Below are 17,679 nucleotides of genomic sequence, written 5' to 3' on the forward strand. Positions count from 1 at the left end.
ACAATTGCGTTCATCTCACACGCTAGTAAAGTAATGCTCAAAATTCTCCAAGCCAGCCTTCAGCAATATGTGACCCATGAATTTCCAGATGTTCAAGGTGGTTTTAAAAAAGGCAGAGGATCTGGAGATCAAATTGCCAACATCTGCTGGATCATCGAAAAAGCAAGAGAGTTCCAGAAAAACGTCTATTTCTGCTTTCTTTACTATGCCAAAGCCTTTGACTGTGTGGATCACAATCAACTGTGGAAAATTCTGAAAGAGATGGGAATACCAGACCACCTGACCTGCCTCTTGAGAAATCTGTATGCACGTCAGGAAGCAACAGTTAGAACTGGACATGGAACAACACACTGGTTCCAAATAAGAAAAGGAGTATATCAAGGCTGTATATTGTCACCCTGCTTATTTAACTTCTATGCAGAGTACATCATGAGAAACTCTGGGCTGGAGGAAGCACAAGCTGGAATCAAGATTTCTGGGAGAAATATCAAGAACCTCAGATATGCCACCACCCTTATGGCAGAAAGTGAAGAAGAATTCAAGAGCCTCTTGATGAAAGTGAAAGTGGAGAGTGAAAAAGTTGGCTTAAAGCTCAACCTTCAGAAAACTAAGATCATGGCATCCAGTCATATCACTTAATAGCAAATAGATGGGGAAACAGTGGAAACAGTGGCTGACTTTATTTTTTTGGGCTCCAAAATCACTGCAGATGGTGATTGTAGCCACGAAATTAAAAGATACTTACTCCTTGGAAGGAAAGTCATGACCAACCTAGACAGCATATTAAAAAGTAGAGACATTACTTTGTCAACAAAGGTCCGTCTAGTCAAGGCTATGGTTTTTCCAGTAGTCATGTATGGATGTGAGAGTTGGGCTATAAAGAAAGCTGAGCGCCGAAGAATTGATGCTTTTGTACTGTGGTGTTGGAGAAGACTCTTGAGAGTCCCTTGGACTGCAAGGAGATCCAATCAGTCCATCCTAAAGGAGATCAGTCCTGGGTGTTCATTGGAAGGACTGATGTTGAAGCTGAGACTCCAATAGTTTGGCCACCTGATGCGAAGAGCTGACTCATTTGAAAAGACCCTGATGCTGGGGAAAATTGAGGGCAGGAGGAGAAGGGGATGACAGAGGATGAGATGATTGGATGACATCACCGACTCAATGGACATGAGTTTGGGTGCACTCCGGGAGTTGGTGATGGACAGGGAGGCCTGGCGTGCTGTGGGTCATGGGGTTACGAAGAGTCAGAAATGACTGAGCGACTGAACTGAACTTCAGTATTATGCTGCTGCTGCTGTTCTTTTTCAGCCGCTAAGTTGTGTCCAGTTCTTAGCAACCCTATGGACTGCAGCATGCCAGACTTCTGTGTCCTCCACTTTCTCCCAGGGTTTGTCAGTTTCTGTTGAGATGGCGATGCTATCTAATAATCTCATCCTCTGCTGTCCCCTTCTCCTTTTGACTTCAATCTTTCCCGGCATCAGCGTCATTTCCAATGAGTCAGCTCTTTGCATCAGGTGACCAAAGTATTATAACTTCAGCTTCAGTATCTGTCCTTCCAGTGGCTATTCAGGGTTGATTTCCTTTAGGATTGACTGGTTTGATCTCCTTGCAGTCCAAGGGACTCTCGAAAGTCTCCAACACCACAGTTCGAAAGCATCAGGTCTAAAACACTCAGCCTTCCTTATGGTCTAAGTCTCACATCTGTACATGACCACTGGAAAAACCATAGGTTGATAAATTATCTTTTGTATTTTTTTATTCAACTTTGCAGATATAAGCATAAAACTAAGAACAGTAGATCTCCCAGTCTTATTTTATCCTATGTTAATATTGTGATGGAGTGATGCTGGGCCATGGTGAGATAGGCCTCAGGTTGCTCTGACCTGACTGTGCTCCAGGGTTCAGCCTCTCACCAGAGTGAGTCTGCAGCCTTAGTGGAAGCATCAGGCTCCCTGCATCCCTGACTCATGAGGCTGATTTGTGGTAGAAGACTAATCTGATAATTAAGGTAGCTAATATGACTGCCAAGGAAGAGCTATTCATGTTGATCAGCCCAATAGGGAAACCTGTTGGGAAATGAAGATAAAATTAGATGGTTGCTTAGAAAGAATATAGGAAACCCCACTTCTTCTGATGAGATGTCCATTTGGGTGTCTGTTGACTGGTCTGAGCACCTCCCCATCAGCACCAGAGGAATGTCCTAGATTTTTTCTCCAACTATCCTTTCCATTCTTTGATTAAAAAATGTATGGAATAGGGGCTTTCAATGGCTAATAAGTCAAAAATCTCTCTTGGTACATGTCACAATGCACTTGAAAATATGTGTTATTTTTAGATATCTTTTGATACTGATTTCTAGCGTAGTTCTATAGTGATAAGAGAACAGACTCTGTAGGATTTCAGTACCTTTAGACCATGAAATTTTTGCACCTTGTTTTATGTCCCTGGATATGTTCCAGTGTCTCCTAGTTTAGACTCTATGGGAGCTTGAATATAATTTGGATCCTACTGTTGTGTGAAAATTGTATAAATCTTAATTATGTTGAATTGGTTCACAGTTTACTATATCCTTCTACTTCTCTATATATTCATTCTACTAGTTTTTGAGAGTTTGTTATTGAGTGTGTTTGTGTTAGTCACTCAGTTGTGCCTGACTCTTTGTGACCCCCATGGACTATAGGTAGCCAGGTTCCTCAGTCCATGAAATTCTTCAGGCAAGAATACTGGAGTGGGTAGTCATTTCCTTCTCCAGGGGATCTTCCCAACCCAGGAATCGAACCCAGGTCTCCTACATTGTAGGCGGGTTCTTTACCATCTGAGCCACCATGGAAACCCTTTGATATTGAAACCCCAACTAAAAATCTTAATTTATCTACTTTAAAAAAATAATGTATATATATGTATATATAGGAGCTATATGTAACTCTCCTCTATTTTCCAAGTCTTCTGTAAATACCATACTTTTGTAATTTAAAAAAAGGAAAGAGAAAAAAATTACTTAAAAAAAAAAAAAACATATGTATGGAGTAGGGACTTTCCTGGTGGTCCAGTGGTTAAAAATTCAAGTTCCATTGCAGGGGTGCAGGTGTGATCCTCAGTTGGGTAGCTAAGACCCCACATACCTTGAGGCTAAAAAGTCAACACATAAAACAGAAACAATATTGTGATAAATGCATTAAGACGTTAAAAATGGTCCACATCAAAAAACAATCTTAAAAATATGTGGAATAAATTGACATATTAATACTTACAGTGTTTTCAGTGCTTTTTTAAGATTATACCAATATTTGCGTCTCCACATGCAGGGTTATGTGAGGGAAAGCATTCAGAGTCTAGTAGGTATTGACCTCTCACAGAATAATAATTATCTGTTGTGTTTGTGTAGTTACTTTAATGCATTTATTCCTTCAATAAGTATTAATGCAGTACCTGCTGAGTCAGGCGTTGTGCTGGACCCTAAGGATGAGGCTGTAAACAGAGCAGACATTCTCTTGCCTCCATGTAGCCCAGCGCGCACGGGAAAGCAGAAACTACTCATGTGCTGTGACACACGAGTAGAGTTTTGGAAAGGTGACAGTTGAGGTGGGAGGGGGGCTGTGAGAGCGTTCAGTGAGGGACCCTAACCTTAATTATCTTTTTGATATTAAGCAGCTCTGTGGGGAGGAAGGCTAGGTGCTTATTACCTCTCACATTACAGAAAAAAAAAAAATCCACATTCGGTGAGAGTCACTTTCTCACCGATCTCTGAGGGAGGAAGTTGCAAAGAGGAGATGAAAATCAAACTTCCTTCCTTAGCCTTCAACCAATTTCCTGACAAGCACCGCAGCCAACTCTTCCTGCTGAGTTGATAGCATTTGTTGAAAGTGGTGTCGCTCTTGTGACGTGAATCATTTTTTTTGGCTGAGTGATGCAGTTTGTGGTATCTTAGTTGATCTTAGTTCCTTACATGTGCATGCTCAGTCATATCTGGCTCTTAGCAATCCTATGGGCTGTAGCCCACCAGGCTCCTCTGTCCATGGGATTCTCCAGGCAAGAGTACTGGAGTGGGTTGCCATGCTCTCCTCCAGGGGATCTTCCCAACCCAGGGATCAAACCTGAATCTCCTGCATCTCTTACATTGCAGACAGATTCTTTACCACTGAGCCACCGAGGAATCCTTAGTTCCTTGACCAGGGATTGAACCTGAGCCCTTGGCAGTGAAAGCTCTGAGTCCTCATGGCTAGACCAGCAGAGAATCCTCTCATGTAAATCCTTTGAGTGATGTAATTGGTGATTAAATGTGCAGCTCAGTTTTGTAGGAAGGGTCCCCACCGGGAATATCCCAGTCTCATTGCACGAAGTCGGACGTCCTATTTTCACTCAAACTTACACTTGACCAGCAGCCCAGACACCTCTGGATGACACTCAGGCTCATGGTGCATGGGACAGGAGGAGGGAGAAGTGGTGGAGCAGTTCCAGTGGCGCTCACATATTGTGAGAGTTTAGAAAATGTGGCATATTCTTGATGTATGTCATGAAGCAAGGCTACTTCTTGTCGCATAGAGGGGTCCCGAGTCATCGTCAGTTCCTTCTCTTAGTTGCTGTTCAGCTAGTAGATTTCAGATGCTCTAGAATTTGAATATAAAGACTGAAGGTTTTGTGACAGCCACATGTTCACCGTGAGGATGGGAGCAGAATCATCTTTATTACATAGCTCGAGTGATTAGATACATTAAGCATTGAATGTTGTTTGACAAACTTAAGGTCTTAAATGGAGAAGGAAATGGCAACCCACTGCAGTATTCTTGCCTGGAGAATCCCATGGAGGGAGGAGCCTGGTAGGCTACAGTCCATGGGGTCGAAAAGAGTTGGACAGGACCGAGCGACTTCACTTTCACTTTCACTTTCAAGGTCTTAAAATTTCTTAGAAAAAAAGTGAAAAGTGAAATTGTTAGTTACTCAGTCGTGTCTGACTCTGCGACTCCATGGACTGTAGCCCACCAGGCTCCTCTGTTCATGGGATTCTCCAGGCAAGAAGACTGGAGTGGGTTGCCATTTCCTCCCCCAGGGGATCTTCCTGACCCAGGGATCAAATCCAGGTCTCTTTCATCTAAGGCAGATTCTTTACTGTCTGAACCACCAAGGAAGCCCTCAGTTTCAGAACCAGTAGGTTACTCAGTCCATGTTAAATTTGGAGACCAGTAGTTGTTGAACATGCTGTAGTAGCTGAGGAGGTTACTTGTCACTGTTTTAAATTTATACAGATACAATGCTGAAATGATTTTGGAAAGATATGAGCTATGAAGAGACTGAACTAAAATCTGTTAACGTCTCCCTTGTTTCTTTGGATTTTCTCTGCTTCCATAAATAGAATATGAGCTTCATATTTTCTGTATTTGGAGTTGAAGAGTTGCTTTGTAAAGACATAGCTTTATTGTTTGAATGTTCTATTAAAGATCACTTTAGACTTCATTGTGAATGAATCTTAAATTGCTTGACTCAGTCTTTCCCTTGGCATTTTGTAGGAGTCCACTAAACAAGGATATTTTTGCCACCAGAGTAAAAAAGATGAGCAATGTTGACAAAGACATCACAGAATTGCAAGAACAAATTCAAAAACTTCTCTTACAGGTAAAGTGAGAGATTTAAAAAAAAAAAACAAAACGCAAAATTCTTATAGTTGTGTTTAATTTTAACATTCAGTCTTAGTAAAGTCATTTCACAGAAATAAACTGCTAGCCTTACCCTCTACATCCCAGAAATTTTTGTCTTCTTTTTGTTTTTAAGTTAAATTTCATTAATCTTGTTTTCCTTTATCTGTGTTAAATACACAGGACATTTTTGTAAGAACTTTTTGAAGACAGCATAATGAGTCACAAGAAGCAATTAGACAAAGAAGTTATTTCTAAATGAGAGAATTCTTGTCTTTCAAATGCTGCCAGTGTTTTAGCTTTGCTGTTCTTTGAAATAATTAATTTTAAAAGTTGGGGGAGGAGTGGCGGGTCTCAGTATCTCTAATCATTAGATGAGGCAAAAGTATGAAAAACAACTACCTGTTGAAAACAAGTACCAAAATGATTTCTCCAAGAGATTCAGTGAGTAACCTTGTTGAGTGTTTACTGATGGTGAAAGAGGAGAGGAGCAGGTTGCCCTCACTGGACTGACTCTGTTTTTAAAGGAAAAGGAACTCCGTCTTACAGACTCGGCGAACTTTTGGACTGTATATCTAGGAGGCCATGGAGATAAAATACCAGCAGCCGAATAGGCCTCTTAGGCAGATAAAAACCAGACCAGGCAGACCCTGTACTTAGCTAGAGCTCCCAGAGCCAGAAGGAATGCAGTGTCCCCTAAGTAATCAATCACTATCTATAATCTTAATAATACCTATTGCTGTTGGCTAAGCTGTATGTCCAGATAGCTTTAGAATGTGAATTTATGGCTGTAACCTGATTGTATCTTTTAATAACATTGTCCAGAGTGGGTTTTAAGAATTTGGGGATATGGGTTTGGGTACCTACACTTTGGATATAAAAGGTTGTCACAAAAATCGGTCAGAGTCTCTGGGTCAAGAGGAAACTCTGCCTTGGACCCGCCGATGTAATAAGCTGCATTCCACCATTCACGCTGTCCTTCTGAGGGAGTTAGCTTCCCTGAGCATTTGGCTACAACAGTGGTACCACTAAAACTGTTGGTCAGTAATTTTCAAAATGTCGTTCATAAAATCTCTGTTGCTCAGTTGCTAAGTCATGTCTGACTCTTTGCAACCCCCTGGACTACAGCACACCAGGCTTCCCTGTCCTTCACTGTCTCCCAGACTTTGCTCAAACTCATGTCGATTGAGTCAGTGAAGCTATCCAGCCATCTCTAGGGTTCATGAAGTATCTGTTAGGTTTGGGGGGATAGTATGGTATGTATTGGTATTTTGTTTGTTCTGCCTGTTTTAAACTCAGCATCAAGAGTTAGAGTTTATTTTCATGTTTTGTTAAATTTATTAACCACGGCTTTTAAAAAAAATAATCGTACTCTAAATACCCACCTAGACTAGAAAAGTAAACTCTGCCCTTGAGAATTACTGAGATGAGAGAGAAATGTCCTCTACATCAGCATCACCCTTCACACGCCACCATTAGGAGTCCAAAAATTTTCACCTTAATTTAGTGATTACTGCAGGTGAGCACAGAGGCAGGTAATGCAGGTCTCCCCTCTAACTTGCCGTGTAACCCGGGGCTGCATGGGCCTCCCTCTCTCTCACAGCCTGTTCACCGGAGCATGTCCAGCGGCTACGGGAGCCTGGGGAGCAGCGGGTCACAGGAGCCTCAGGTCAGCCTCGCGTCCTCCAGTGAGTCCAGCGGGCATGGCGTGGATGAGGTGCCGAAGGCACCGGTGAGCAGGCACGTGTGTGCTTCTGAGCACGTATCCTTTTCTCCATGTGTTGTTACCCGTGACGTGTCAGCGCCGGTTCTGTACCTCGACATGTGTGGCTTCTCAGTATATGCTCTTGAGTTGAAGACCTGATTTGGTCATAGACCTTCTGATCTACTTCCGTTTGGGAAAAATGTCTGTAAAAAGAAAATCCCACCTTTAAGAAGGTGGCATTTAGGCTACTTGTGTGCTTTCTAAAAATTAGCCTGGGGGCTTCCCTGGTGGTCCAGTGGTTAAGACTCAGCACTTTCACTGCAGAGGGCATGGGTTCAATCCCTGGTTTGGGAACTAAGGTCCCACATGCCACAGGGTGCGACCAAAAAAAATAAATAAAATAAAACAGAATTAAAAATTAGCATGTTGTGGACAGGTTGATGCAAAGCCTCCTTGGCACCCGTGTGCTGTGGTCAGCGGAAGACTGAACTAGTGCTGTTATGGTGATTTCAGTTACTCTGTCCTCAGAGAACCAAGAGTTACATGTATTTGGTTTATGTATCTCTTGATATACATTGTTACAATCTTTGAACATTGTTCATCACTCTTTGCCCTAAGTTGACTTTGCAGCATATCTGTGCCAGTGTGAACAAGATCAAGAATCTAGGTCAGCAGCTCTACATGGAGTCAAGGGCCAAGTCAGCAAACAAGCCAGTGTCGGGAACCCGCTCAGGACAGCCTGGGGTAAGTCATCAGGGCAGTTCCCCGCTCTCATGAAGCCATGACCCCTGCGTGTTGCTATTCACGTTTATATACCCAGATGACAAAAGTAATAATAATCATAATAATGACAACAGCAGCAGCACATACTATCCTGAAAGTTAAATGGTGTTAGAATGTAGTCACAGAACACTTCTACTAAAGAATTGACGTTTCTGCTAATTCCAACTGATTTGTTGATTTCCTCTCTATGTTGTTCAGTCTCTAAATCACATCTGACTCTTTGTGACCTCATGGACTACACTCTGGTGATGCCACCCAACTATCTTGTCCCCTCTCGTCCCCTTCTTCCCCTGCCATCAATCTTTACCAGTATCAGGGTCTTTTCCAGTGAGTTGTCTCTTTACACCAGGTGTCCAATGTATTGGAGCTTCAGCTTCAACATCAGTCCTTACAGTGAATACTCAGGGTTGATTTCCTTTAAGATTAACTGGTTTGATCTCCTTGAATCCAAGGGACTCTCCAGCACCACAGTTCCTCTGTATGAGCAATTTATAAACCAAACTTGTTAATTTTAGAATGGATTTCAGATAATCAAATATTATTAAAATGATAATCCCTTCCTATCATTTCAAACAAATGGAGAATGTCAGTGACCTAAATTGAATGAAAAACTTGGTCTTTTTCTTGCTTACATGCTTTTCTTTTCTCAATATGAGGTAAGGAACATTTCAGAAGAATTGGATCAATCATGATAGTTGACATTATTTTAAGAAGTTAGTCTGTGTGCATTATAGGTCCACTGGAGAAGGGAATGGCAAACCACTTCAGTATTCTTGCCTTAAGAACCCCATGAGCAGTATGAAAAGGCAAAAAGATAGGACACTGAAAGATGAACTCCCCAGATCTGTAGGTGCCCAATATGCTACTGGAGATCAGTGGAGAAATAACTCCAGAAAGAATGAAGGGATGGAGCCAGAGCAAAAACAACACCCAGTTGTGCTTGTGACTGGTGATAGAAGCAAGGTCTGATGTTATAATATTGCATAGGAACCTGGAATGTTAGGTCCATGAATCAAGGGATATTGGAAGTGGTCAAACAGGAGATGGCAAGAGTGAATGTTGACATTCTAGGAATCAGCAAACTAAAATGGACCGGAATGGGTGAATTTAACTCAGAGGACCATTGTATCTACTACTATGGGCAGCAATCTCTCAGAAGAAATGGAGTAGCCATCATAGTCAACAAAAGAGTCCTAAATGCTGTATTTGGATGCAATCTCAAAAACGATAGAATGATCTCTGTTCATTTCCAAGGCAAACCATTCAATATCATGGTAATCCAAGTCTATGCCCTGACCAATAATGCTGGAAAAGCTGAAGTTGAACGTTTCTATGAAGACCTACAAGACCTTCTAGAATTAACACCCAAAAAAGATGTCCTTTTCATTATAGGGGACTGGAACGCAAAAGTAGGAAGTCAAGAAAATACCTGGGGTAACAGGCAAATTTGGCCTTGGAGTACGGAATGAAGCAGGGCAAAGGCTAATAGAGTTTTGACAGGAGAACACACTGGTCATAGCAAACATCCTCTTCCAACAACACAAGAGGACTCTACACGTGGACATCATCAGACGGCCAACACCGAAATCAGATTGATTATATTCTTTGCAGCCAAAGATGGAGAAGCTCTATACAGTCAGCAAAAACAAGACCAGGAGCTGACTGTGCCTCAGATCATAAACTCCTTATTGCCAAATTCAGACTTAAATTGAAGAAAGTGGAGAAAACCACTAGACCATTCAAGTATGACCTAAATCAAATTCCTTATGATTATACAATGGAAGTGAGAAATAGATTTAAGGGACTAGATCTGATAGATGGAGTGCCTGATGAACTATGGACGGAGGTTCATGACATTGTACAGGAGACAGGGATCAAGACCATCCTCAAGAAAAAGAAATGCAAAAAGGCAAAGTGGCTGTCTGCAGAGACCTTACAAATAGCTGTGAAAAGAAGAGAAGCAAAAATCAAAGGAGAAAAGGAAAGATATAAACATCTGAATGCAGAGTTCCGGACAATAGCAAGGAGAGATAAGAAAGCCTTCCTCAGTGATCAATGCAAAGAAATAGAGGAAAACAATAGAATGGGAAAGACTAGAGATCTCTTCAAGAAAATTAGAGATACCAAGGGAACATTTCATGCAAAGATGGGCTCGATAAAGGACAGAAATGGTATGGACCTAACAGAAGCAGAAGATACTAAGAAGAGGTGGCAAGAATACACAGAAGAACTGTACAAAAAAGATCTTCATGACCCAGATAATCATGATGGTGTGATCACTCACCTAGAGCCAGACATCCTGGAATGTGAAGTCAAGTGGGCCTTAGGAAGCATCACTATGAACAAAGCTAGTGGAGGTGATGAAATTCCAGTTGAGCTATTTCAAATCCTAAAAGATGATGCTGTGAAAGTGCTGCACTCACTACGTCAGCAAATTTGGAAAACTCAGCAGTGGCCACGGGACTGGAAAAGGTCAGTTTTCATTCCAATCCCAAAGAAAGGCAATGCCAAAGAATGCTCAAACTACCGCACAATTGCACTCATCTCACACGCTAGTAAAGTAATGCTCAAAATTCTCCAAGCCAGCGTTCAGCAATACGTGAACCATGAACTTCCAGATGTTCAAGGTGGTTTTAGGAAAGGCAGAGGAACCAGAGGTCAAATTGCCAACATCCACTAGATCATCAATAACGCAAAAGAGTTCCAGAAAAACATCTATTTCTGCTTTCTTGACTATGCCAAAGCCTTTGACTGTGTGGATCACAATCAACTGTGGAAAATTCTGAAAGAGATGGGAATACCAGACCACCTGACCTGCCTCTTGAGAAACCTGTATGCACGTCAGGAAGCAACAGTTAGAACTGGACATGGAACAACAGACTGGTTCCAAATAGGAAAAGGAGTACGTCAAGGCTGTATATTGTCACCCTGTTTATTTAACTTCTATGCAGAGTACATCATTAGAAACTCTGGGCTGGAGGAAGCACAAGCTGGAATCAAGATATCTGGGAGAAATATCAGTAACCCCAGGTATGCAGATGACACCACCCTTATGGCAGAAAGTGAAGAAGAACTCAAGAGCCTCTTGATGAAAGTGAAAGAGGAGAGTAAAAAAGTTGGCTTAAAGCTCAACATTTCAGAAAACGAAGATCATGGCATCTGGTCCCATCACTTCATAGCAAATAGATGGGGAAACAGTGGAAACAGTGGCTGACTTTATTTTTTTGGGCTCCAAAATCACTGCAGATGGTGATTGCAGCCACGAAATTAAAAGACACTTACTCCTTGGAAGGAAAATTATGACCAACCTAGACAGCATATTAAAAAGTAGAGACATTACTTTGTCAACAAAGGTCCATCTAGTCAAGGCTATGGTTTTTCCAGTGGTGATGTATGGATGTGAGAGTTGGACTATAAAGAAAGTTGAGTGCCAAAGAATTGATGCTTTTGAACTGTGGTGTTGGAGAAGACTCTTGAGAGTCCCTTGGACTGCAAGGAGATTCAACCAGTCCATCCTAAAGGAGATCAGTCCTGGGTGTTCATTGGAAGGACCGATGTTGAAGCTGAGACTCCAATACTTTGGCTACCTGACGCAAAGAGCTGAGTCATGAGAAGACCCTGATTCTGGGGAAGATTGTGGGCAGGAGGAGAAGGGGATGACAGGGGATGAGATGATTGGATGGCATCACCGATCAATGGACATGAGTTTGGGTGAACTCTGGGAGTTGGTGATGGACAGGGAGGCCTGGCATGCTGCAGTTCATTGGGTTGCAAAGAGTCGGACATGACTGAGCGACTCAACTGAAACTGATATATCTATATCTATACACACACAGACACACACAGACACACACACACACATGAGCTTCCCTGGTGGCTCAGATGGTAAAGAATCTGGGAGACTTGGGTTTGAGCCCTGGGTTGGAAAGATCCCCTGGAGAAGGGAACAGCTACCCACTCCAGTATTCTTGCCTGGAGAATATCATGGACAGGAGAGCCTGGCAGGCTACAGTCCATGTGGTCACAAAAAGTCAGATATAACTGAGTGACTTTCACTTCACCTCACTTCACATATGTATGAGTTTCATAACTTCTTTACTTACATAAATTTCTCTTCTAATTTTTCTCCTCAAATATTAATATAATGTTGGAAGCTACTGTAGATTTTGGTCACCTAAATGTTACTGATGGTCTCTACCATTGTCAAATGGGTGTTTTACAGAATAGGGTGAAATCTTATCTGAAGTCAGTAATAATATAGTAGCTGTGTTTTTTGGGACTTGACATGATTTCCACAACAAAAATATCAAACTGTGGCTCCTAGAAGTGGTATCACTGGGAGCCCATAGGATGCCCTCTGGATACAGCAAGTCCTTTACTTTGGGTTTTTGTACTTTTTCTTCACCTTGACAGAAGGTTTCATGTTTCCGTTTGTTTCTTTTGCTGTAGACGTAAGGGCACAAGATAGAAAGGACAACTCTTTTTGTTGCTTGACACCATCAGATCTCCTCCACAAAAGGATTTATCTTAAATATCTTTTTTTGCTCTTTATCATTATCTCATGTCCTGGCAGAGAAAATTCTTTGGGGGAGATTTTAAATCTAAATTCTCTAAATGTGTTCTTCATCGTCTGATCCAGGTAATGCTGCCTGCTGCTGCCTTGACCTCTGATCTCATGTTCATGAGATTTTTGTGTCCTGGCCTCTGGAATTTTTTCTCAGAGTAGAAATTCTTTGTAAGCTCCTGCTTTATCCAGTTTCTTACTATCTACCATTGGTGTGGCAATACCACCAGTACTGTTATTTGAAGCTGTATATCTAAGCAGACATCAGTACTTCATTCATCATTTTATAAAATTTAAGCTATAGGTAACTCTGTGTACTTATGCTGCTATTAGAAACTTACATTTTCTAACATATGTGTTATATTTAGTGAGCACACCTGGGATGTGACTTTGGGGAAAAATCTGTTGCCATTTGAAATAACCTCAGAGAACTGATATTACTTGGGCATCTTGATTTTATTAACATTTTAAGACCTACAAGTTTAAAGAGCTAGTTTAAAAAAAAAATCTTTATTACTCAAGAGAACAGGAATACAACTTAAAGATGGAAAATGTTATAATTTAAGTATTAGAAATTGAGTAGAGACATACACCAATGAAAAGGAAAATACTAAGTGGTCATTGCATACATGTTTTATATACGGGGTGCTGCAGTGCACAAGAACACAGGGTTTTAAGTATACATGTTGACCCGTTTTATAAAGGCAGGTCATGCTTTAGGAAAGAATAAGAAAGAATAATAGGGCATCCCAGGTGGCACAGTGGTAAGAATCCACCTGCCCATGCAGGAGACACAAGAGACATGGGTTCAATCCCTGGGAGAAGGAAGGTCCCCTGAAGAAGGAATTGGCAATCCACTCTACCATTCTGGCCTGGGAAACCCCATGGACAGGGGAGCCTGGCGGGCTACAGTCCATGGGATCGCAGAGAGTCAGACACAACTGAGCACTCACACACACTTAAGAAGGGAAACTTTTAAATGTAGTATGGCAGGACAAGGAACAACAGAGACACGTAAAGTCCCTTCATCAGCTGTACATACCGATTGATGACCTGCTGCCAGAGAACTGGGGAAATTAGGGGAAATTGAATGTTCCACTGCAAGGGTGACACAAAGCCCAGATGAAAGATGACTCATAAACTGAACTAACTCATTCCAAACTTAACAGGGAAAAAGCCCAGACAGGCGTTAAGTTCATGATCTTTCTTGAACCCAGCAGAGTGCTGAGGCTACAGGACAGCCAGCAGGCCTGTAATCTGAGGAGAGGCACACGCTTACATGAAGTGAAGTAAGTGCTGGATCCCATAACCGACTGAATCTTGTTACCTGCAAGAGACGGACTTTCTCTGAGGCACGGTGCAAAGGGAAGCCCAAGACCTGAGAGTGGAACAGACGTTGGAAAAGAGGAGCTCTCAGGGGACCAGCCACCACCTGAAGCAGAGTGACCCTGGAGGGATCTGAAAGCTGTCATACACTGAACGAAGTCATAGCAACAGTAGACCTTTAGCCTGGCCTAAAGCTTAATTAGATTGACTCTGATGTAGTGGAAGGGAAGCCATGCCCAGTCCCTGCTGTCTTATGTAATGTGTCCGCATGTCAGGGTGCTCCCCTGGAGAAGGGAATGGCTACCCACTCTAGCAGTTTTGCCTGGAGAAGTCCGTGGATGGAGGAGCCTGGCTGGTTACAGTCCATGGGGTCACATGGCATCAGATATGCCTGAGTGACTAATACTTAGGCACTTAGGATAAAATACTTATTATTTTTTGCTTATTTTTAGTTACTCTAAAAGATAACTGACTAAAGCAAAAAGAGTATTTTGCATTTATAATGTGTGTAAAAAATACTACAAAGAACAGGAGCTAGGTATTGGGAATATACTGTTGTAAAATTCCTTCCAAATTTTATTATTTGGAGTATATTGATGAGATAGAAACTAACTTCTTACAATATGTTTGTAAACTTCAGGGTAATTATTAGTAAAAAATTTTAAAGAAGTATAAATAATATCAGTGGACTTGGTAAAATGTAATTTAAAACACTTAACCCAAGTGAGACAGAAAACGAAGAAAAAAGAAACAAACCAAAAAACCCAGATGGAACAAATGGAAAACAACTAGCAAGAGGTATGGCAAAAACCATCACAATATTATAATTATCCTCCAATTAAAATTTTTAAAAGGCGGGTACATTTTAATCCAACAGCATTGATCACATCAAATGTGAATGATCTCAATATACCAGTGAAAAGACAAACTGTCAAATTGGATGGAAGAGCAAGATGCATCTGTATATTGTCAACAAAACCCATTTTGAATATTAAAAACATAGGATAAAAGTAAAAAGTTAGAAAAGATATGCCATGCTAACAGGAGTCCAGAGAAAACTGGAAAGCACTGTACTAAGGTCAGACACAGTGGCCTTTAGAACGAGGCTTTCAGAGCAATATTGCATAAAGACCAGGAAGTTGATTCTCTGAGAACATAAAACAAGCCTGTTGATGCACCTAACGCCAGAGCTTCAAAATATGTAATATGAAGCAAAAATTGATAAAAACTTCAAGGAGAAATAAACAAATCCACAGCTATAGTTGGAGACCACAGCATATCGAAACCACAATGAAATGTCACCTCACACCCATCAGAATGGCCATCAAAAGGACAAGAAATAGCAAGTGTTGGTGAGGACCTGGAGGAAAGGGAACCCTTTTATACTATTGATGGGAATGTAAACTGATGCAGCCACTGTGGAAAAAAGTATGGCAGTTCCTCAAAAAATTAAAAATGAAACTACCATATAATCCAGCAGTCTCATTTATGAGTATTTATCTGAGGAAAATGAAAACACTAATTTGAAAAGATACATGCTTCACTATGTTCATTGCAGAATTATTCCCAATAACCAAGACATTGAAACAACCTAAGTGTGCATCCATGGATGAATGGATAAAGCAACTGGTATATATAGAGAATGGAGTACTATTTGGCCATAAAAAGAATGAAATTCTTCCCTTGTGACAGCAAAAGGACTTTAGGAGAACTGTGCTGTGTGAAATAAGTCAGAGAAAGACACACGGCATATGGTTTCACTTATATGTGGAATCTAAAAAAAAAAAAAAAAGCTCATAGATACAGAGAATTAATCAGTGGTTGGATAAGACTCCTCTACTGGCTGTGTCTTCTCTACAGAAAGTTCTTCAGTGCTCCAGCCTGTGGTCTTTTTTCTCTCTCTATACCTCTGCTATCCGATTTGGTAACCACTGGCACCCCACTCCAGTACTCTTGCCTGGGAAATCCCATGGACGGAGGAGCCTGGTAGGCTTTCGTCTATGGGGCCGCTAAGAGTCAGACACGACTGAGTGACTTCACTTTCACTTTTCACTTTCATGCATCGGAGAAGGAAATGGCAACCCATTCCAGTGTTCTTGCCTGGAGAATCCCAGGGACGGGGAGCCTGGTGGGCTGCCGGGTATGGGGTCGCACAGAGTCGGATGCAACTGAAGCGACTTAGCAGCAGCAGCAGCCACATTTTGCAATTTAAATACAAATAAGTTACAAATAAATAAAATGTAATATGTAGTTCCTCTTTTGTTGTAGCCACACTTCAAGTGCTTGGTTGCTGGATGTGGTGTTACTGGCTACCAGGTTGGACAGTATAGATAAAATACCATTCTGTCATCATAGAATGTTCTCTTGGATACCAATTCAGCACAGGCAGTGCCACGCACTTTCTGTCACCACACATAAGAACGCACTGTGTCTGTCACCCCCTGCTTAGTGATACCAGGATCCATCAGTTGTAGAGGTGGTAACATTGTAAAAGTCCCCATCAGCCTTTCACCTTTCACCTGTTTGTTCCTTGATAATCTTTGCCTGAAACATTTATTTCACTCCTTTTTTAAAAGGTAAAAATGCAGTTGTTCATGTAATTGTTCTGTGTGATATCTTTCTATATCTGCTCATTTAGATCTGAGCTCATTTTTAATAGCTATATAATATTGATCATGTCTATTCTAAAGTACCGTATATCTATCCTAAAATATCATGATTTAATTTTGCTAAATAAGTACATGTTCTCAAGAATATATTTTTAATTGAACATCCTTTCATTCTATTTCAGATGAGCAGAAGACCTCTTCTTCCTTACAGACAGTGAAAAATAATAGCATGTATACTGAGCCCTGTGAGGATTTGAGAAAGGTTCAGCATAGCCCATCCTATCAGCAGATAAACTGTATTGATAGTGTTATCAGGTATGAGACACAAGTTTTGATAATGTGTTAGTTTTTCCAGAAGTGTGTGTTGTCACTATGGAGCCTTTATATCGTTTTTAATAGCTGTTGTCTTGATTTTTCACCAGCTATTGTCTTGATATTTCACTATAGATCAATAGATACATGCCACCTACAATTCATAATAAATTGAACAGTTCAGGGGATCCAGAAAGTTAGAAGATGCTTCCCTTCTTTGAATATAGTTGAGAAGACAAGACCTGTGCTCATAAGAATTAAGTTGTGAAAATCAATGCAAGACCATAGAAGGGAATATATAAGAATCCCTTGATGGGGGCCCAGATGGTCAGGGAAGACTTCAGCCAAAGAAGACAGTGAAATATCCCAAACAGAAATGGCATAAGGAAAGCAGAGAGGTGAGAGGTGCCCACATTGGGGGCAGGTAGGAATACATGGCCGAATTATTAATATGCAGGTACCTGAAGAGCTACCACATCCCAGCTTTGAAGAGGAAGTGTATCTCCTCTACAAATACAACTTCCTCATCCTCAGAAGAGGACAGACAAAGCCACAGAGCAGATGACATCCAGGCACTGCGAGGTGAGAAGGGTGTCTTCCATAGTTAGATCAAGAGAGCCACCCCTCTCTGTTTGTTTTTCATCTTTTTTTTTTTTAAGCATTTTAAATAATTTATTTGTCTTATTACTTCAGGCTGCACTGGTTCTTCCTTGCGCTCGTGGGCATTCTCTAGTCGAGACGAGCAGGGGC

General features: G+C 41.3%; 1 protein-coding gene across 1 annotated transcript in view; it reads left to right on the forward strand.

The window, feature by feature from the left end:
• Window positions 1-17,679, forward strand: part of PER3 (period circadian regulator 3) — a 66,291-nt gene that overhangs the window by 26,329 nt on the left and 22,283 nt on the right. Inside the window, 6 exon segments of the mRNA XM_070384400.1 lie at window positions 5,505-5,610; window positions 7,234-7,362; window positions 7,954-8,064; window positions 8,067-8,079; window positions 16,800-16,932; window positions 17,387-17,511. Of these exon segments, the coding sequence (XP_070240501.1) occupies window positions 5,505-5,610; window positions 7,234-7,362; window positions 7,954-8,064; window positions 8,067-8,079; window positions 16,800-16,932; window positions 17,387-17,511 (617 nt within the window).

The sequence above is a fragment of the Bos mutus genome, chromosome 16 (assembly GCF_027580195.1).
Source record: "Bos mutus isolate GX-2022 chromosome 16, NWIPB_WYAK_1.1, whole genome shotgun sequence".
Lineage (NCBI taxonomy): Eukaryota > Metazoa > Chordata > Mammalia > Artiodactyla > Bovidae > Bos > Bos mutus.